Consider the following 21,725-nt stretch of genomic DNA (forward strand, 5'->3'; position numbering starts at 1 on the left):
TGTTTAATAAAAGACTCATTATTTAATATTTTGGATCCTGTGGATTTACTTGGGACATTCTATCCTGTTTGTGGCTGCCTTCATTGACTGTTTCATGTGACTAGATCTTTTCATTTTGGTTTGTGGTGTTTTGGTTCAGATTCATCCCGTGTTTACCAACTGAAACTCCAACTGAATGGGTATCTTCCATGTGGTAGTTAATAAGAAAAGCTCAGATGACCTCAGAATATGTACCAATTCACAAGATTTGAACAAAGCACTGAAAAGACCTCATCATCAAATGTGCACAGTTGAAGTCGCAGCCTTGATGCCAAATGCCACTATTTTTTTGTCTTAGATGCAGAGTTCCTTTTGGCAAATTCAGCTTGAAAAATATCCTCACTGCTCACTACATTCAGTACACTGTTTGGCAGGTACAGATTTTTGACAATGCCATTTGGGATAAATTCTGCAAGTGAAGTCTTTCAGCATGCAATGGAGCAAATTTTTTTTCTGGGTTATCTTGTGCTATCATAGTAGACATACTAATAGGAGGCTGAGATGAAGTTGAGCATGACAGAAACCTCAGGAAGGTTCTAGAAAGGGCATGTCAAATGAATCTTGAGCTCAATGCACAGAAATGCAAATTCAAGTTACAAGAAGTTCCTTATGTTGATCACTTATTTACCAGTACAGACCTATGACTGGATCCTTCCAAACAAGCAGCCATTCTTGAGATGTCAGCTACAGACAATGTTCAAGCCCTGCAATGTTTTCTTGGTATGGTCAACAAACTAGGCAAATTAATTCCAGGCTTGAGCCAACTTTCAGCGCCACTCAGAGAGCTGGCACGTAAAGATATATCCTGGCCTTGGTCAGACCACCACCAAACAGCATTTGATGTCCTGAAACAGTGAAATGCCAGTCTGCCGATGCTCAGATACATTGATGTTCACAAGCCAGTTGCACTTTCCTGTGATGCTTCAAAATTTGGACTTGGTACAATTATTCTACAAGAGGATCAACCTGTTGCCTATGCATCAAGAACTCTTACCCAAGCTGAACAGCAGTACGCCCAGATTGAGAAAGAGCTTTTGGCAATTGTGTTTGCATGTTCAAAGTTCCATGATTATGTTTATGGTAGACCTATCCAGATAGAAACAGGTCAACAAACACTAGTCACTATCCTCAGTAAGCCAATGCAATCAGTTCCAGCCAGACTGCAACATATGATGCTGAGATTGCAAAAGTACAATTTTAATCTTGTCTACAAGAAAGGCAAACTTCTTTATCTTGCTGATACATTATCCAGATCGCCCAGAAATACCAATGAACAGAATGACAATCAAGGTTCTCAATCGCTTTATGATTCTGAAGTCATGGAAGTGGCAAATATTTCTTCCACATGTATTGATGAGCTGGGAGAACACAAAGGCTCAACCACTTCATCAGTCATAGATGGCCGTCAAAGCAATCTAGTTTACCTCAAGACCTGCAACCTTATTCTCCATACAGAGATGAGATTTTTGTCTAACAAATGTATCATTATGAAAGGTCCAAAAGTAATTGTTCCAAAATCCTTGCAACCTGAGTACATTACTATCTTGCATCATTGGTCACCCAGGAACAGAATCTACCAAAAGAAGGGTAAGAGAGAGAGAGAGTATTTTGGCCTTCTATGTCACAAGACATTGAGAGAGCACTTTCTTCTTGTTCAATCTGTAAAAGTACAAAGCCTCATCAAAAGAAAGAACCACTTCAGCTTAACCAGATTCCGGAACTACCTTGGTCGACAGTAGCCACTGATATCTTCGAGTGGCATGATCGACATGATGTGATGTTAGTAGACTCTTACTCAAATTGGTTTGAGATTGACTTACTTCCTAACCTAGTATCCAGTACTGTCATTACTAAGATGAAACAATTTTGCTGTGCATGGAAGCCCACACAAAGTTATTTCTGACAATGGCATGCACAAGCCAACAGCTCAAAAGATTTACAGAAGAATGGGACTTTACTCATCTCACAAGTAGTCCAGAGTACCCTCAGTCACATGGTTTGGCAGAATGCACAGTTCAACATGCAAAACAGTTACATGAAGTCAAAACGAGATAATAGTGATATTTTCCTGAATCTCAGAAATTTTCGAGATAAACATCTTAGTTCACCTGCTCAGAGACTTCTGTTGAGACAAACCAGAACCACATTACCACTCGGCAGTCAATCGCGGGTTCCATGAGTCAACAACAACAGATCAGTGAAAGTCAGTCAGTTGAATAAGCTCCTAACCCAGAAGTCCGACTATGATAAGACCAGTAGACCGCTCAATCCATTACAAGAGGGAGTATTAAGGTCACAGACATCCAAAGGTTATGATCAGATCGGTGTCGTGAAGATTACTGGTCCAGAGCAGAGATTGTACACTGTGAAAACAGAAGAAAAAAATCTTTAGGCAGAATATGAAGCATTTGAGACCAGTGTCCGAGCCTATACCACAGCAAACATCCTGTGAGAAAGACTATCTTCATAGTGAGCTGTCTGGTGTTCCAATTCCAGAGGAAGTTCCAGGGGACATTCCTGTTCCTATGATGAGTCCTGAAGTTTTGGATACGAGCTGTGCACAGCAGACTGTCCCTGTTGCTAAATCTAGTCCTATTATGGCACCAGATATGGTTGAATCTCTAAACCCTGTAGCAGATACGAAGCAACTTGGACATGAACATTATATTTTGTTTCTAATGCACATAGTAATGCATGCCTATCTCTAACATTATTTTGCATGAAGAGCAATCTTTTAAGGAGGTGGATGTAAATCAATGGGTGTGTAATTTTATATATATATATATATATATATATATATATATATATATATATATATACCTTTGAGAAGCTATCCAAGGGTTTGCACTAGAGTATAAATACTAAGCACGTGTGAGCCTGACTGCCATTTTGTAGTTAGCTCTTGAGACGTAAACATGTTTGCATGTAAGCTCTGTTTGTTTTTAAAGATGCTGCGACCCATTCTGATGTGTTTGTACATATTAAGCATCTGAATGAAACCCCAAGCCTTCTTATTATTTGTAATAGAGATGAATGAGCGATGAGAAGGATGGAATGTTGGTCCATGGACAGGACACGTGGTTAAAATGGGTGAATCCAGATCCAGCAAGAGGCCAGTTACTACTGGTGTGCCACAGAGCCCAGTTCTGGGACAACGCCTGTTAAGGATACACTTCTCTGAAGTAAAAGCTAATGTGGAAGGCCTCTGGAAGTCAAAGTCTGCCATGGACTGCAAGATAGGGGCAATCTTTGAATACCCCAACGATGCAGATTATCCTTCAGGAGGGTCTAGATCACATAAATGATTGGTGCCAGAACCATGGCCTAAAACTAAATGTGAAAAAAATCCATTATCATACCCCTTGGGAAGTCAAATATCCCTGCAAATTACAACATCAATAGCACATCCTAAGAGTAGACTCAGAGGGGAGAGATCTAAGCACCCAGATAACAGCCTGAACTTTGGCCACCATGTGTCCACAGTGGTGAGGAAATCCTTCTGTGTGGCACAACTTACAAGTAAAGGAACGTATCTAGATCTAAGGAAATTATAGTACCACTGTACTCAGCTCACATTAGACCAATAATCAAGTACAATGTGCCATTTGGCATGCACTTGATAGGCACTTACAGCAGCTGAAACAAACTCAGAGCTTTCTTACAAAGAAAATACAGGGTGTAAACAACATGTCCTGTGTGGATAGACTAAAAGCCCTAACCCTTTACTCTGTCTACTACCAACTACTATGCCTGACCTACAAGGCACTCACACATCCAGTTCTGATTGGGCTGCTACACATCTGCAAGTCAAACAGCATGAGTGTCAACTGATCTAGAGATCTAAACTTGGTCAGCGACTCAAACAAAACATGCTGGAGAGACAGGTATGTGTTCTCTGAGATTGCCCCTTCTTTAGAACAGGGTTTCCATTCACATTATGCAGAAGAACCCTTCCCTGGACCTCTTCAATTGCAATTTGGATCAATGGATGAGGAATTGCAAATTCATACCTGGGGTAGTGCCTATGTCCCTTATGGACAGAGGAAATTTGTAAGATACTCAAGGCATAAGCAGAAATCCATCCCATCCTCTGGCTGTAGTGGCCATATATTGGACAAAATCAAGTTATACTGTCTATGCTTGTAAGGACTCTTAAGCAGTTAGCCTAGTAATCTCTTATGAACCTATGAAACTATATGCTGTGTGTTACCAAAAGGTGGCCTGGTCCTAAGCGTATCATTCAAGGGTCATGAGTGCCCTGGGGCAGAATCACATGGTCTCATTTGTCACATTTTTAAAGCACTTGCCCATTATATTTAGTATAAGCATAAGCACTATCCATTACAGACAGAAAAATGTATGACTAAATACCTATAAGAAATTTTGGAACCAACCTTGAAACACACAGGAAACTATAAACAGTAAAAATACAAGGATTAGCAAAAAGATTTTAGCTATTCAAACTGTTAAAATATTTTTAAAAAAGAACTACACTATTCTATGCAAAAGTAGCAGGAGATGTATCTAGGCCTATCCGCCCATTGCTCACAAAGTTGTTGAAATAAGTTATTCAGAAACGTACCGATTTTAAGGCAAGAAAAGAAACAGAATGTTTGAAAAATATTTATATGACAGAAATAAACTGAGTAAACTACTAAGCACATAACAGGTTTTTCACTTAGCTGTGCACCTGAATCATGTTCGTCTTTCAGAGTGACAAATGAGATCTGCGGTAGGGCTAGAAATAAGATGCAGTATGGGAGTTTGAAAGAAGCTTGAGATTTGAGTACCAGGATAGAACTGTTGAATCACAAACATGAGACATCTATAATCTCATCAGTCAAACTGGATGGATGGGATGAAATAGGAAATGACAGTTTTCATTTTTTTTTTTTAAACAGGAAACATCTTTATTAAATAATCAATCAGTTATAACATACATTTATATGAATGAAAACAAAACATGCTGAAATATTTACAGAAGAACACATTTTACTTCATTTATAATACATCCAATCGCTATCATTCAAACATTACAAAGCTCATTCAATTCCTGCCTTCACTTAAACCTCATTCCTCCTCCAAAACATTATTCTACATGTATTATTCCACAATTCTCCCTTTTTTCCTATGTAATTTGCTCTTACCCTTTTCTGAAGACACCAATTCCAGTTGTTTTATATCTGTTGCTATATCGCTCAACTTCTAGTTGGTTTAGACTTTGATTTCCATTTTCTAGTAATTGCGTTTTTGGCAGGCACCAGAATTAAAGTCTGCAATTCCTTACTATGTCTAGACAATTCCAATTCTGTATCATATCTCAAAAAATAATTTCCTTAGTTACATCAATTTACTTATTCAATACATCTGTTAGAGTAGTTTTCAGGGAATTTTTAAAGTCTGCCAACTCATTATACTCCCAGAAATTATGTTCCCAATTACCTCTTTCTTCCCCTCCAGCATTTGCAATCAACCTGAGGAAAATTTTTTTGAAGTCTGCTTGGGGTATAAAAATACCTATTCAAACACTTCCAAGCAATGGTCCTAAATCGTCTAAACTTTGTTGCATATCCGTAGAAATACATACACCCCCCTCCATCGTTTCTTTGTGAATTGCTTATCCAATTTTTCTTCCAAATCCTTTCTAACCTCCTCATACTGATTCCTATAGTTATCATGCAATATGTTACATTCCCCACTAATTATCCCTTCTGCTCTAGATACTACTAAAAATTCTGCCAGTGCTGGTCTTTTACTTAGGATAGCCTATTTCTTTCTCTTTGCCTATACTCTGATATCAGTCCTTGGCAGGGAATGCAATCTCTAGCCTTCAGTCCAACTTGGACTCTTCCCATTTTATCTTTCTCTAGTTATTTGCTCCCAAAACTTTGGTCCCTTTACCAGTTTCCTTCAGTAAATTCCAGCTCCCTGTTGCCTATTTCTCTGTACCCTAATTGTAGCCATCCTTATCAGCAGAATCTCTTTTATCTATTCCCATGTTGTCATAGTTCTTATACTTTTTGCTACTTTATGAATATGATATTCTATACGGTTATTGCAATTCTCCTAAATTATATGCATCCAAAATCCAAAGCCTCTCTCTTGTTTCTTGAGTCGCCCCCAATTTCATTATTTTATTTAACATTTGTTAACCAGGAAAATCCGACTTGAAACAAAGCCAATTTTCAGCAGAGGCTGGGGAGAAATGCTCCAGATGCATGTCTTTGTAACATGGTAGTAAACCAGAACACCAGGAGGAAATCCACACTAATGCAGGGAGGACATGTAGACTCCGCACAGAAGGCATCCCTGCTGAGAATCGAACCGGAGAACCTCTTGCTGTGAGGCAACAATGCTACCACTGCGCCATCGATTATCCTTCTTCACACTGAATTACTGCTTTCTGCTTGTGCTATAAGAGCCTTAATTGTGCAGCTCTGAAATATCAAAACACATTGTTCTATTAGAAGGATAAACTTAACCCACTTGATTCTTGACCTCTTCCCCTCCCAGTTAACATCCTTCATTCAACTCTCTATTAAATGCTATCCACAACTTCTCCTCTGGTTGATAAAAATATAAAACTAAAGATCTAAAAACACTTTCACTGTTTGACTCTTACTATCCATATACATAAAACAGACCTTGCAATTTTTCATTTTTTTACAATCCTTTTAGTCTCTTCCCACATATCCTTAGCTGCCTTAACAGTATTCTTTTAATCCACACTCCTCAGTACTTCATTTTATAACGTCCCATGAATATTGCCTTTGTTTTATCTTCATTAATTCTGTATGCCAAAAAGACTTGAAACTGTATCAGAATGCTCCACAACACTGAAATGTCCTTTTCTGGTTTCATCAGGTATAAAACAATATCATCTGCAAATAAAGCCAACTTTTCTTGACTACCATACCAATTATTTCCTTGAATTTCTGAGTCCCTTATTTTTTTGCCTTACACTTAGAACCGCTGGCAAATAAAGGGGAATGAGAACACCACTGCTCAAACAGAGAGGACCCCCCCCCACACACAAACACACACATGAGAAATTTTGTCTCCGATCCCTCATAGATCATCCTAAGCAACTTTATAATTTTATGAGGGAATGGAATGCTTACACTGCCCTACTCATAATATAGGTTCATATGTAGGTACTAGGCTACATTTATAAGCAAGCCTTGCCAGAGTGTGTCAGTTTTTCGCTGCCCCATTGATTAATTAACTGATCCTCTGTCAAGCAGAGCCAATGAAGTGATCCCAGGGGTGTATTTTTGTTACCCATCCACTCATCAAGGTTTCTCTCTAAGAGCGTTAGTGAGGGGGCTCTGCCTGATGTAATTTGGAATTTTGTTCCAAAGCATGGGGAGTCTCTGTGACAGGAATCTATACCTCCAGCATGTTCTATTTATTGTTGTGGTGAGGTTTAGCTCACCAGAGCTCATGGCTCGCAGTGACTTGGATTTCTTTAGGTGGAGCATGTCCATCAATTCTGAGTTGGACATGGCTGTTTAAGTCAGGCAGAGGTCACCTCTGAGTAAGCAATATATCAATGAGTAAAGCCGGAGTTTTTTCAGTCGGGCTGCATAGCACATATGTTTGAGACCAGTAATTCTCTTGGTAAGATACTTTTGTGGTCTTTCCAGCTGTTGGAAGTGTCTTGTGAGGTATATCCCAAATGGGGCATTGTACTCTATTGATGGGTCTAATGAGTGACGAGTAGAGGGGCACTATAACCTCTCTATTTCTAGATGCGAACCCTTTAGTAATCAGATGGGCCACAAAGAAAGATTTCCTAACTACTTTGGCAATATGATTGTCAAAGGAGAGATTACTATCTACCTGGGTCCCCAGATCTCTTATTACCTCTTTTGTATTAAGGGGGCTGCCACCTATGTGGTAATTCATGGGTGTTTTGTTTTTCCCAAATGGGATGACTATGCATATTTTGGTATTTAGCTTGAGGCTATGACTGACACCAGATGTTAGTCTCCGTAAGGCCCTTTTGGAGAATGTCCGTGTCAGCCAGAGAGTCAGTTATGGCTCCCAGTTTGCAGTCATCGGCGAACTTGGTTAGCCATAGTCCTCCTGTGTTTTTCTGAGAAGTGTATGCCGAACAGTAGGGGTCCCAGGACCGAGCCTTGCAGGACACCAGTTATGACTGGTTTAGAATCAGACCTGGAGCCAGCAATTCTTCCCGTGCGAGTTCTGTCTGTAAGCCAGTTGGCAACCCATCTAGTGACGTAGGGGTTTATGTTCAGGCTGGTGAGTTTTTCTGTAATACCAGAGTAGGGAATGGTGTTGAAAGCCTTGGCGAGGTCAAGGTAGGCTGTGTGAACCACCTTTCCCTCGTCTATGGCCTTGGTGACCGTCTCGAAGAAGTCAACCAGGTTTAGTAGGCATGATCTGCCCTTAACAAAGCCGAACTGGGTTGGGTCAAGTGTTTGGAGGTTCCCAATGTCTTTGTTATGATGATGTGCTCCACAGGCTTGCAGATCAAGCTTACGGGGCGATAGTTACCAGGGTCAGTTGTGGCACCTCCTTTGTGGAGAGGAATAACCGTTGCTGTGCGCCATTCTATGGGCATGTAGCCTGTGGAGAGGCTGAGGTTGAACAGCATGTTTAGGTGGGGGGTTAGTTCATTCTGTAGTTCATGCAAGACGCAGCCTGGGACACCATCTGGTCCCATTAAGGCGGTGTTTTTGGCTTTTGAAAGGGCTGTTTTCACCTCTGCGTCTGATTTTTGGGACACTACACTTTTCCGGTATTGTCATGGGCCGTTCTGGAGGTGAGAGGGGGGTGAGGTTTGCACTGAATCTATCTGCTACGATGTTGGCAATATCAGTAGGTTCAGTATATTTTGTGCTATTTTGCACTAGTTCAGTGCATATCTGCGAGTTGCCACTTAGATTCTTAACACACCTAAAGAAGGCTTTGTGGTTATCTTTTGAATCCTTGGCTATTTGTCTTTCGAAGTTAGCCTTGGATGATTTCATGAGGGACCTCAGTTTCTTACTGATACTGATCAGGGATGTTTTTCCTTCTTGGGATTTGCTTTTTTTCTGAACTAGTTTCCTCCTCCTATTGTACAGCCTGTTTATTGCAGGGGTCCACCAAACTGGTTTCCTTCTCTTAGAGGAGTGAGTCTTGGTTTTGCTAGGGATGGCATGATCCATGCATCCTTGTAGGTGCTCACAGAGTTCATTTGTAAAGGTTTCTGCATCTTGGGCAGCATTATCCTTTAGCGTGGGGGCTGTGAAACTTAGCACCTCTGTCTTAAGTAAGGTGAAGTTTGCCTTAGAAAATATTTTTACTGTGGTTTCCTTAGTTGGGGGTGGGGGTGGGGTGTGGACATCCAGAGTGATTAGTTTATGGTCTGATCTAACCAGTGACTGGTTGACCTCCAGTGTGGAACACCTGTCGCTCATGTTGGTGATGACCAGGTCCAATATGTTTTCACCTCTGGTAGGGGAGTTTACCAGCTGATCCAGGGAGTTTGAGTTGATGAATTCCAGGAAGCGCTGGGCCTGGGTATTTGTACTCGAGTAGTTTTCCTAGTGAATGGTAGGGTAATTGAAATTGCCCAATACCAGGGTGTTTGGTAAGACCTTCATGTTTTCCAGTGTCTCCAGAAAGGTGGAGTGGTGGTCCTGGGTCATGGAGGGTGATTTGTAGCAGGCCACAATTTGCATTGCAGATTTGCCCGACATTAGTTGCACATGGATGATCTCAGAGATATCATGCTGCACCACTAACCTGGAGGTGTAGGTATCCTTGATGAATATGGATACACCCCCTCCTTTTGTGTTTCGGTCTGTGTTTTGTGGCTGAAAAGTGTGGTATGAGTTGTAGTCCGGTAATGCTGGGGTACACTCTGGAGCCTTGAACCAGGTTTCAGTAACTGCACAGATGTCAACGTTCTCCATACCGAGGAGTGCTTCGAGCGCATGCATTTTGAGATTTAAATGCCTGGCGTTGAGTAGCATAACCCTCAGTTTTTTGTTAATTGTGCTGTTTACGGAGGTGGGTACATCTCAGGTCATTCACACCAACATGGACAATGACAGAGTCATATATGTACTTGTTCTGGAGTGACCTGAGTGCTTGTGTTATGTGGCGGATTCTGGCTCCCGACAGGCAGCCAACAGTAACATTCTGCTTGTCCAGCCTAGTGAGTGGGACGCCAGTGTGCCTGACTATCGAGTCACCTATTACTAGTGTGTTAGGTATGTTATTTCGCTTTAAGGGCTGCGACTGTGCGGCACACTAATTCTGTGTTTTATGTGTTGTCTGGTTTGTGATGGGAAGTGCAGGTTGTTTGGTTTTCTGCTTTGGAGGTCTCTGATGCTTTTGCAAGTTTTTATTTAGAGCCTTTGAGTGTGTTTTTTTGTATTTATGTGTATTTTTTGCCAGTTTTGTTTTAGTAGGTCTGTGTGCAGCTGGAGTTGTGGTGCAAGTGTTAACCTTCTCCTCTTGACTGTCTGTTCCAGTCTTGGGTAGAGACAGCTTAGCTTCCAGTTTTGGCTGTATAACTGGATCTCTCGCATATGTTAGTGTTTTGTGGTAAGATGAGAGGGTTGTCTGTGCACATGAGGCAGTTTTAACATTGCCTCAGTATATCCAGATTCACCAGCTTGACTGGAGAGTGCACCTGAAGTTGCCGTTTGGTCATGCCTGAATAGTAGGGAGGGCTGCTTAGTCGCTTGGTTGGTGAGGGGTGAATAGAGAGCCTTGCCCTATTGGGCAATCAGTTTCAGGGTATATTAGTGCTTGCTATTAGGTCTGAGCAAGTGCTGGGCTGTAAGATGCTTTTTTGAGTGCTTAGGTTGAGAGTTAGACTAGTTTCATGGGAAAAACTGCAGAGGAGACTTAGTGGAGCCAGGAATAATTTAACCGTAGCTAACCGGCACTGCTCGGTGTGCAAAACCCTGCAAACGCTTTTTTTTATAGTAGGGAAATGAAAGAGATATCTTAGCTTCATCTGTTTAATGCTTGCTCTGCATTACGACCCACCAACAGCAGTGGTATTTTCTTACATTCTGCTTTCCTCTGGATCATCACTGTTCTACTGACATTGTGAAATGTTTGCCTGTCCTCCACAAAACCACATTAAATCATGTCTATTAATTTTGGCATCGCCTTTGCCATTCTTTTAGCCATTATTGACAAACACTTTATAATCATGATTTAGAGTCAAAACAAACCTATACAAAGCTGGATCTGATGGGACCTTACCATCTTCAGGTACTACAGCCACCACAGCTTTCTTTCAGGATGATGGTGCTTTTCCTCCTTTTAAAATACTGTTAAAACCTTCAAGCTCTATATCACTTTCTTCCCTCTCCTAGCTTTCAAATGTCCACAGTCATATCATCTGCTCCTGGGGACTTTCCAGTAGTTTGGTTATAAATCACCATTTTTATCTCATATCCTCCTATCCTAACTCTTAGTAATTGAGACTCATCTACTTCTAACTTTGGCATATTTAATTTGTGTACCTTTTCTTGATTTCCACATTTCTCTGCTTTATATAGAATTTCATACATTTCAGAAATATTTCTCATACCTCTACAGGATCTCTGGTTATTTTCCTTGTTACAAGTTCCTTAAGCTTGGCAACAACCCTTTCCACTTTCTATTGCCTGAACCATTGTGCTAAAAGTTTTTGTTCTCTGAAGTTATTATCCTGACAGTTTTCATCTTGATCTTAAATAGAGCGCGTAAGCATGAAAAATGGTTCACAAGTCCATGTCCAAAGCTGACATTATATAATTTTTTGTAGTGGCTACAATGCAAGTCCACACCCCACAACATGCCTTTTTATCTAGTCTGTGTTATAGTAAAATGAATGATTAAACAAGCAAATGAAAATATAAGACAGCTGGTGATGCAGCTCTTCCCCTTACCTGAAGTCATGCCAGAAGGGGTAAAATGATGACACAGAACAAAAACAACCGTGGCTTAGAACAATAACAAACCTGAAACCAAAAAACAGTAAAGTTCTACTCAAGCAGCCAGCACAAAGCAGACTCGGACACATATGACATTTGAGCTCTTTTGCTCTCTTTATTATACTAAGAACTTCTTCAGAATGAAACAAACTACTTCATGTCCATATTTAAAACTCAACTTCTTGAGAATGAAACAAACTTTAGTTTTAAATGTGGACATGAAGTTGTTTCATTCTGAAGAAGTTATTAATATAATAAAAAGAACAAAAGTGCTCAAATATCATATGTGTCCAAGTCTCCTTCATGATGGCTGCTTGAGTAGAACTTCACTGTTTTTTTAAATTATGACCTGGTGAAAAGGGTAATCATCTAAAAGCTACAAACATAGTAACATGTATGGGATTACACAGGGTGTAGGCATCAATTAACCTACAAAGGCAGCCATAATAATGGATCTCCACAAAAATGGGATAAAGACCAAAAAGATACACACAGAAAATGACAGTTTCAAAAACAGAGATACAGGGTCAGATTAATACCCAATCTGATGAATCTACACTTAACAATCCTCTCCTACAAGGAAGTGTCTGGCAGTGGCTGACAAACTTGCAAACTCTAGCTGAATGTATGAATCTGAAGTAAATGACTATCATAGGAAGCAAGTCAAAATGTACAAAAAAAATACACACACACAGACACACATACACAAAGGATGTTTGAAAGTGAAAAGTACCTAATGTCTCATCAAACTGCTGGGTACAGTGTCAAAAATCACTGCAGTGAGCCCCATTAACAGTCACACCATGGGGACTATTACTTTTCTTCTAAAGCCCAGAAAAGTTTTCAAACAGGATCAGAACTTGCTATGCAAAATATTACCTGCAGTAAAACTCTAACAATAAGCTTAAAAATAGGAATGAAGGGCTTTAAAAAAGAGACATTGCAGATCCATAACTTTAACAATGACAAGAATGTCATCAAATTAACCCTTCCAGTAAATCTTCTAGAAACTCTGCAGGTCTTAAAATGTACGAGTGCTGCAAAACTGAGCAAAGAAGGAAGCAGGCATCTTCACAACATTGAGATATCTCTGAGAGTCACAGTTCAAAATGTCTTGGAACACTTTGGGGTATTTCCCACCAAACAAAGGAGAAGGAAATGAAATATGTAAGTAATCAAATATATTATATACAGGTATCCATATATCCCAAAGCTGGAAGGAAAGTTGAGGTACAAGAATCCTTTGGAAAGGATACAAAATCAACTTGCTTGGGTCAAATTGTTAAAATAATTATGTCACCATAGCTAACCTAAACAAGACTGAACAAAGTCAATGTTGTCTTCCATACAAAAGATCCTTAATATCAACCGACTATTTAAATTCATGCCTACATTCAAGGAGATGTAGACAATATATGCAGTTAAACACATGGAGAAAGGCTGCAACATAAACTAAGAAGAAATTTCAAAGGGAACATGTGAGGGTGACAGATTAGGAAGAAGAGTGAAACTGATGCAGCTTAAAATACTAACAAAGGAAAGATTATACTACAAATGTTTTGTTTTGGGAAGAAAATGGCAAATCATGTTCTAGAGATCGTGAGAAATGCTCCTTCACCCACAAGCATCTACAATCTACAAATGATCATTTAATGTTATCAGATACAAGCTAGAGCCCAACTATACAAGGATCATTAAATATTCAGGGAAAAACATGTTGACCTGAATGGAAAATCTCCTCATGCATAAAAATGGTTTACCAACAAGTGTGTAAATGTAAAATACAATTTATTCCACACAAATTATGAGTTTTTTTAAGTGGTTTTGTCCGCATAGCTTGGGACTTCTTCACATTAAAAGCACGTAGTGAAATCTGTAATATATACATTAGATGTATTACGCAGACAATGGGAAACAAGAATAGAATACTAGGAGCTAGTGTGACAACTCAGATTAAATGCTTCTACACACCCCGGTCTCAAAGACCAAATGTCCATCAATTCAGTGTTGAAGACGAGAGCAGCAAAGTTGTGATAGTGAAATCTATAATATAAATAAGTGTATATACCCTAAGTGCTTTTATTGTGAAGAAGAATGATTTTTACTTAAAGCACATATTTTACATAGGAATTTTTTGTTGACTCTGTTTATCTTCTTCTTTCGGCTTTTCCCGGTTAGGGGTCGTCACAGCGGATCATCTGTCCGCTCATGATTGGCAGTTGAGTTTTACGGTGGCAAGTTGCCAGCCCGGCACCCAACCTTCCACAGAAGGCACACACATGCACACACTCACACCTAGGGCCAATTTAGAGTATCCAATCTACCTACTGCATGTCTCTGGGATGTGGGAGGAAACTGGAGAACCCGGAGGAAACCCACGCGACCACAGGGAGGACATGCAGACTCCACATAGACGGCAACCCAGCCAAGAATCGAACCGAAGAACCTCTTGCTGTGAAATGGCAAAGCTAACCGCTGCACCACCGCGGCTGCCAATGATCGTAATTATCGTCATGTGATTTTTTATTTTATAAATTGCTATTCAAAGCTTAACTAATTTTATTGTAATTAGTTCTGAAGTCCCCTGAGCTGCAGGGATAAAATCGCTTAACTAATTTATAATTTGCCTATGGAATAAACTGCTTTTTACATTTACACACTCATTGGCAAACCATTTTTATGCATGTTGGGATTTTCCACTCTGGTCAATGTGTTTTTCCCTGATGGCTACATGAACCCATTGCATCTGGTTTTTGGTTTTCTTTTAGGGTTGCACAAATTACACACCTTTAATCTCGACTGAATAGCCACAGTCTCTGCATTTCTCCTCCAAGATGCAATGACCCAGGTGTTAATAAGAAGTTATGTACCTACCATAACGTTCCATGTTAGTTGTCTTCTCTCGCCTTCTTTCTTGCTGGATGGGTTCGGAGCCGATCCTCGGCTCCGACTCGGCACTTGCTAAGCTCGAGAGCTAATTTTACCAGCTTGAGGCAACCCTATATCCCATGATGCAAGGCGTGACTACCCAGATCTCGTTTGGTAGCTATAGAAATATGCCCATTATCTTCTTCCAACAGAAGGAGAAGAAAGTAACCAAATGTGTAAACACAACACAGGGGAACTAGTAAAACTAGTGACCACTCACAACTGGAGTCCATAGGAAGAATAAACTCGTCCCCAGAGAAGAGTATAACTTCAAGGTTTGTCCAGGCTAGGGGGAAAGGAGGGAGGGACGCAAGAAAGAAGGCGAGAGAAGACAACTAACATGGAACATTATGGTAGGTACATAATTTCTTAATGTTAAGTTGTCAAACTCGCCTTCATTCTTGCTGGATGGGACCGCGTCCCTAGCACCTCTATCCTGGGTGGCTCAATGGAACAGACTCTTGGGAACTGTGGAACCAAACCTAGCTCTGTCTCTGGAGGCCAAGTCCAATTTGTAATGTGAGACAAAGGTATGAGGCATGGCCCAAGTGGCTGCTGCACAAATGGTGTCAATAGGTAGCCTAGCCTGAAAGGCTTTAGATGTGGCTAGGCCTCTAGTAGAATGTGCTTTAGGTTTGGAGGGCAATTCTTTGCCCCTAAGGAGATAAACATGGGAAATAGTAGAAGAGAGCCATTTCGATAAGGTCACCTTGGAGACCGGGAGACCTTTTCTGTTTTCTGCATAAGAAAGAAAAAGCTGATCAGATTTTCTGAATTGTTTAGTTCTATCCAAGTAGTATCTGAGCTGGCGATGAACATCCAAATAATGCAGTTTCTGTTCCGCTCTGTCTGAATAATTCGGGAAAAATATTGGAAGATCAACAGACTGGTTTAGATTCGTCTGGGAAGCCAACTTGGGTAAAAAGGATGGATTTGTTCTTAGAGATACTCTATCCTTGTGGAAAACCAAGTAGGGAGGTCGAACACAGAGAGCATGAAGTTCAGACACTCTCCTAGCTGAAGTAATAGCCACCAGAAAAATTGTCTTCCAAGAGAGAAATTTTAAAGAGCATGTAGCAGCCGGTTCGAAGGGGGGAAGAATTAGGGATGTCAACATTAAATTCAGGTCCCATTGCGGAGGAGGATCTTTAATTGGGGGCTTTAGTAGAAAGATACCCCTAAGGAAGGCTTTACAAAGCTTGTGAGACATTATGTTCTGGTCTGTTAAGCCAACATGAAAATTTGAGATTGCTGCCAGCTGGACTTTGACTGTCGAAGAAGAAGAACCCGACTGAAAAATCTCAGCTAAGAAGTCCAAAACTGACTGAACTGGGGCAGTAAAGGGGTCTATGTCCCTGGACTTTGCCCAGAAGGAAAAACGCTGCCACTTACTAGCATAAATCTTTCTGGTAGAGGACTTTAGAGAAGCTACTATGATATCCCGTACAGGATTAGAAATCATAGGAAGCCTGGCTAATGAAGGAAGTGGAGCAACCAAGCGGTGAGGTTGAGAGAGCGAATGGCCTGGTGCAGATGACCCGACTGGTGGGTCAAAAGATCTGGAACTGGGTCCAGACGCCAAGGCTGTACCAATAGATGGCGATGAAGGAACGGGAACCAAATTTGTCGAGGCCAGTAAGGGGCAATGAGAATCAACTTGGCTCTCAAAACGGTAGCTTTCTGAATGACTTGAGGTATCAAGGGGAATGGAGGAAAAGCATAAAGAAGTCCCCGGGGCCAAACCTGGGTTAGAGCGTCTCTGGGAGGTTGGCCTTCGAGTGGAAAGAGGGAGAAGTCTGGGCATTTGCTGTTTTGGGGTGAAGCAAAAAGGTTGCAGCAAGGGAAGTCCCACTTCTGAAAAAATCTCCTCCACTACTGATTGTTTGAGAGACCACTCGTGAGGCATGAGAATAGCTCTGCTCAATCTGTCCGCAATGAAGTTGGATTTCCTGGAGATGTGCGTAGCTATCAGAAACCGATGAGAGGAGATTGCCCACTGCCAAAGTCTGAGAGCTTCTCGACACAGTGGATAGGACTTGGTCCCACCCTGTTTGTTCATGTACCATACTACGGACATGTTGTCCGTTTGAACTGCAATAGTTCCTAAAGAAAGAAAGTCGTTGAGGGCTTGCAACGTTAAAAGCACTGCTCTCATCTCTAGGACATTTATGTGCAGATGGTATTCGAAGGGTTGCCAAGTGCGATGGACCATCCTGCCCTGATAATGCCCCCCCACCCGATCAGGGAGGCATCCGATGTGACTGTGGCAACCAGGGCCGGGGGAACAAACGGTCTTCCCCTGGAGGACTTGAGGGGAAGAAATCCACCAGGTCAGGTGACTCTTGCAAGATTGTGTCACGATGATCTCGTGGCGCATGGGAAGCTGCTGGAAGGACCACTGGGTGAACAACATCCATTGCAGTAGCCGCATATGGAAGCGAGCCAAAGGAAGAAGTACGATGGCAGCCACCATAAGTCCTAGCACCTTCAGGACAAACCTGGCCCTGATCTTTTTGCTGAGTAGGATGATCTGAACATATTTTTGGATGTCCAGAAGTCTTTGATCTGTGTGTCTTGCTGACATCCCAACAGTGTCTAGTTCTGTGCCTATAAAGGTAATAGACTGGCAAGGTAACAAGGAGGACTTTTCGAAGTTTATGGAAATTCCTAACTGGCTGCACATATGAAGAGTGTAGTCCCTGGCCTGGAGAAGTTGATGTCTGGTGGTGGCCGTGAGGAGCCAGTCGTCTAGATACGGAAACAACTGGAATCCTTGATGTCTCAGGTGAGCCGTGACCGCTGCCATGCATTTGGTGAACACTCTGGGGGCTGCAGTGAGACCAAAGGGCAGGGCTCTGAATTGAAAATGACTGGTCCCCAGCCGAAAGCGGAGAAACCTTCTGGAGCGCCTGTGAATTTTTATGTGATAGTACGCATCCTGAAGGTCTACCGAGCACATCCAGTTGTCCTTGCCCAAAAAGGGTAAAATGGACTGAAGCGTGACCATCCGGAATCTTGCCTTCTTGACAAACTTGTTTAGTCTGCTGAGGTCTAGAATTGGTCTCCAATCTCCCGTTTTTGTGGACCAAAAGAATCTTGAGTAGATCCCGGATCCTATTTGGTCTGCTGGAACTGGCTGGATGGCTCTTTTTGCTAGAAGTTTTGATACCTCCAGCTTTGAGAACTCCCTTAGACCGGGTGCAACGTCTGGGAGGGATACCTTCCGAGGAACAGGATAGTTTTCGAAGGGAATCTTGTAACCCTCGGATATGATCGACTGTACCCAAATGTCTTGAGAAAGGGAAAGCCAGGCTGTTGGGTACAGCGACAATCTTCCCCCGACTGCCTTCAAGGGTGGACAGTCGGGCAACACCTCAGGGATGCTGGAAGGGTTTTTGTCAGGGAGAGGCTCTCTGCTACCCTGATTCTGCGGACCCCCTCTGCCCCTAGGGCGGCGTCTATTGTTATTATCCCCTCTGCCTCTGGGGGTAAACTGACCACGTGCGTCCGGCGTGACTCCCTGAGATTTACGGAACCACATCTTCCCTCCCTTCTGACCTTTAGGATAAGGTCTTGAAGGGGTGGAGAAACGGACTCCTATGGCAGAAAGAGTCTTGCCGTCGTGCTCGCATCTGGTCAATGTTTCCTTCACCTGAGGTCCAAACAAAGCCGAACCATCGAAGGGAGTATTTGTGAAGGACGCCTTAAAGGGATCTGTGAAGTTGCAAAGCCGCATCCAGGACTGACGCCTAAGGGCCACTCCTGTGCCTGCGGCTCTACTCGCTCCATCAGCCGCATGGAGGAGTTTGTTAAGGAATTTAGGATTCCCAGCTGCGAGGTAATTTTTTCTTGAGCCCCGGCAGCTGACGGAACCTGTACTACCTCACCTAGTTCCTTGAGAATATCTCTCTGAAGCTGGGTAAGGTGACAGAGATAATTCAGCAAGCGCATAGTGAAGGTCGCTGAGGAAAAAATCTGCTTACTGTACCTATCCATGGTCCTAGACTCCTTGTTAGGAGGATGGACAGGTATAGAAGGATCGGCAAGTTCCTTCTTGGTGGCAGCTGCCACCATAAATGGCATCAACAGGGACAACCTTGGTGAGAAACTGCTCGTCTACCGGGGCCGTGATAAATTTAGATGGCCTCCTAGGGACTGGTTCCACAGAATCTGGGGTCACCCACGCCCTTCGAGCCACCACTTCCATGAGAGGGTCGAAAGGCGGAGACACCCAGGAGGTGGAAGGTCGAGATCCAAAAGCCTCCAGGTATACTGACTCATCCTCGGCGGGGTTAATGGAAGGCCAGTTCCCCCTCTGTTTAAGGAGTTCCAAGATGTCTGAAAAGGAGACATCCTCAGAGGGGGACCTTGGGGATCCCTCCGACTCATCTAAGTCAGTATCAGATGTTGTAGACTCAGGGGAGTCTATGTGCTTCCTCTTGCACGTCCTCTTACGCGGGGGTTCCTCCGAAGGATCAGGAGAAACCTCGGAAGAGGAAGTTCTCCCCAGTGGGGAAACCTGGGGCGATGGATCTCTGGGTCCGGGAGCAAGAGAGTGGGAAGAGATATCAGCAGGCACCGAGGAGGGGGGAGCTAATGGAACTGACTGTTAACTTAGCTGAGGGGCTAGAACACTCCTCATCACCTCAAAGGCTCCCCCTCCAGGGAGGCCAGAGAGCTCCCGCTCCGAAGAAACAGGAACTCCCGGCCCCGCCGAAAGAGAAGGCTCCGAGGCCGATGTCGGTGCCGAACTCACCAACGCCGAAGCTCCGAGAGGGAGAACGGGGCCGGACAAGGGTCCGATGCCACTCGCCCACTCGGAGCCGACGCGGGAGTCACGACGACTGGATCCCTCCATGGAAGGTGTCATGGAGGAAATCGGAGTCGAAGACGAAGGAGCCGAAAGGGTGGTATCGGTTCCGACGCACCAACAGTCAAGGTTTCGAGAAGCTCTGGCTCCGAACTCTGGAGGAGAGTCGAAGGAGGAAATTCAGGGGGGTGAGTGATAGCGGTCGTCTGCTGAGATGGGCTATGGAGCATCTGGGCCAGTGCCTGTGATTTCAGCAATCTGCTTAAGCCTGGAAGACCTAGAAGATCGGCTCCGATGGCTCCACTCCGAATGTAGAGATCCCGGAGCCAAGCGAATCGACTCCAGGGAAGGAGACCGAGATCTCTTTCTAGTCGGAGCCATCGGAGCCGAAGACCCCTCGGTTCCAGTCGGAGCCGATAACTTATCGGCTCCAGTCTGGGACATGGAAATGTCGGCTCTAGCCGGAGCCGACAGACTTCGATGCAGGTGTATCGGAGCCGGCCGGCACCGATACCACCGCCTCTAAGAGAGAAAGATCGGCTCCGGCCAGAGCCGACCTAGACTCCGAAGGAGTCGGAGCCACAGCCGAAGGCTTCGAACTCAAAGCCTGGGGCTTAGGTGGCTTAGAGGGCTTCCCTGACCCGGTCTTGGTCGGGGAGCTCTCCGGCTTCAATAAGCCTCGTAGGATTAATTTATTCCTATGTTCCTGCAGGACTCTGTGGCTAAAAGAATGACAAATGGCACAGGAGTCCTGCAGGTGTAGAGGTCCCAGGCAGTACACGCAAGAAGTGTGACCGTCTGTCAGAGACATCTTCTGACAGCACGAGTCACACTTCTTGAAGCCTGAGACCTTCGGTTCTTTGGACATAATTATGCCCAGTGCACAAACACACACACACAAAGTTCAACCACACAGTTAACATAAGAAGGAGGGGGGGGGGACTAAGTACAACACTCAAACACCCTGACAGGAATTATGGAAAGGGAGGCTTAAGGCCTGAAGGGGAAAATAACTAAACCTATTAGGTTGAGGGAGTATAGGGTTAAGGAGATAGCTATAGAAGACTAACTCTAATACTGAGAAAAAAAGGCCGGAAAAAGGGAAGATTTTTAACTGTAGAAAGTTAAATCACAAAAACACTACCTGAGCTGGTAAAAGAAGACCTCTTCGCGAAGCGGCAAATGAGATCTGGGTAGTCACGCCTTGCATCATGGGATATAGGGTTGCCTCGAGCTGGTAAAATTAGCTCTCGAGCTTAGCAAGTGCAGAGTCGGAGCCGAGGATCAGCTCTGAACCCATCCAGCAAGAATGAAGGCGAGTTTGACAACTTAACATCTATAATTAAGAGTTGTAATGAATGACTATCTCCCACATACACACAACTAGTTTTTCTAGAAGTGCGAAGTTCACAAAAAATGCCCTTTCAGAAATTTCAGTTCACAAAAATGGCCCTCACATGGTTATTCTTTGATGGAGCAAACTACATCCCCTTAAAACAGCAAAAACATAAATTCTTCCAACTTGCCTGTTGAGCGTTTAGGACAGAAGTCAATATCTTCTTTTCATCCCTCAGTAACTTAGTCACTAAAAAGGCAAGTCTTGTTGGTGCATCTTGATAATCCGCCTAAAATACAAATGGGGAAGACAAATGTGAATAGCTGTCTCAAAACCTATTATAATGATACACAATTTGTACTACAACTGTACTAAACAATAACTAATTTAAAAATGTAAACATGTGTGAAATTCTAATTAATACCACTAAGAAAGCTCCTACACACAGGTTTGTGCACTTTATTTGGACACAAACACACACATTTATCCATGTAAAATGTATATAGAAACACAATGTAGTAGAGAGACATTCATTTCTCCATTACCTACCAAACAAGGGTACACATACACAAAGAAATTCTACATGTCTAGAAAGCTACATTTATCTACAAATGTGTGAGAGTATGTACGTACACACACACACACACACACATATATACAT

General features: G+C 42.8%; 1 protein-coding gene across 2 annotated transcripts in view; it reads right to left on the reverse strand.

Annotated features, from left to right (window-relative positions):
* The window catches only part of LOC122811674 (zinc finger CCCH domain-containing protein 10-like), a 3,783,075-nt gene that overhangs the window by 2,794,870 nt on the left and 966,480 nt on the right, over nt 1–21,725 (reverse strand). For both annotated transcript variants that reach the window (XM_044083671.1, XM_044083670.1), the window contains one exon: nt 21,255–21,353. In XM_044083671.1, coding sequence (XP_043939606.1) covers nt 21,255–21,353 — 99 coding nt within the window. The remainder of the gene's footprint in view (nt 1–21,254; nt 21,354–21,725) is intronic.

Source organism: Protopterus annectens, chromosome 9.part0, assembly GCF_019279795.1.
Source record: "Protopterus annectens isolate FY-2018-M chromosome 9.part0, PAN1.0, whole genome shotgun sequence".
NCBI classification, from domain to species: domain Eukaryota; kingdom Metazoa; phylum Chordata; order Ceratodontiformes; family Protopteridae; genus Protopterus; species Protopterus annectens.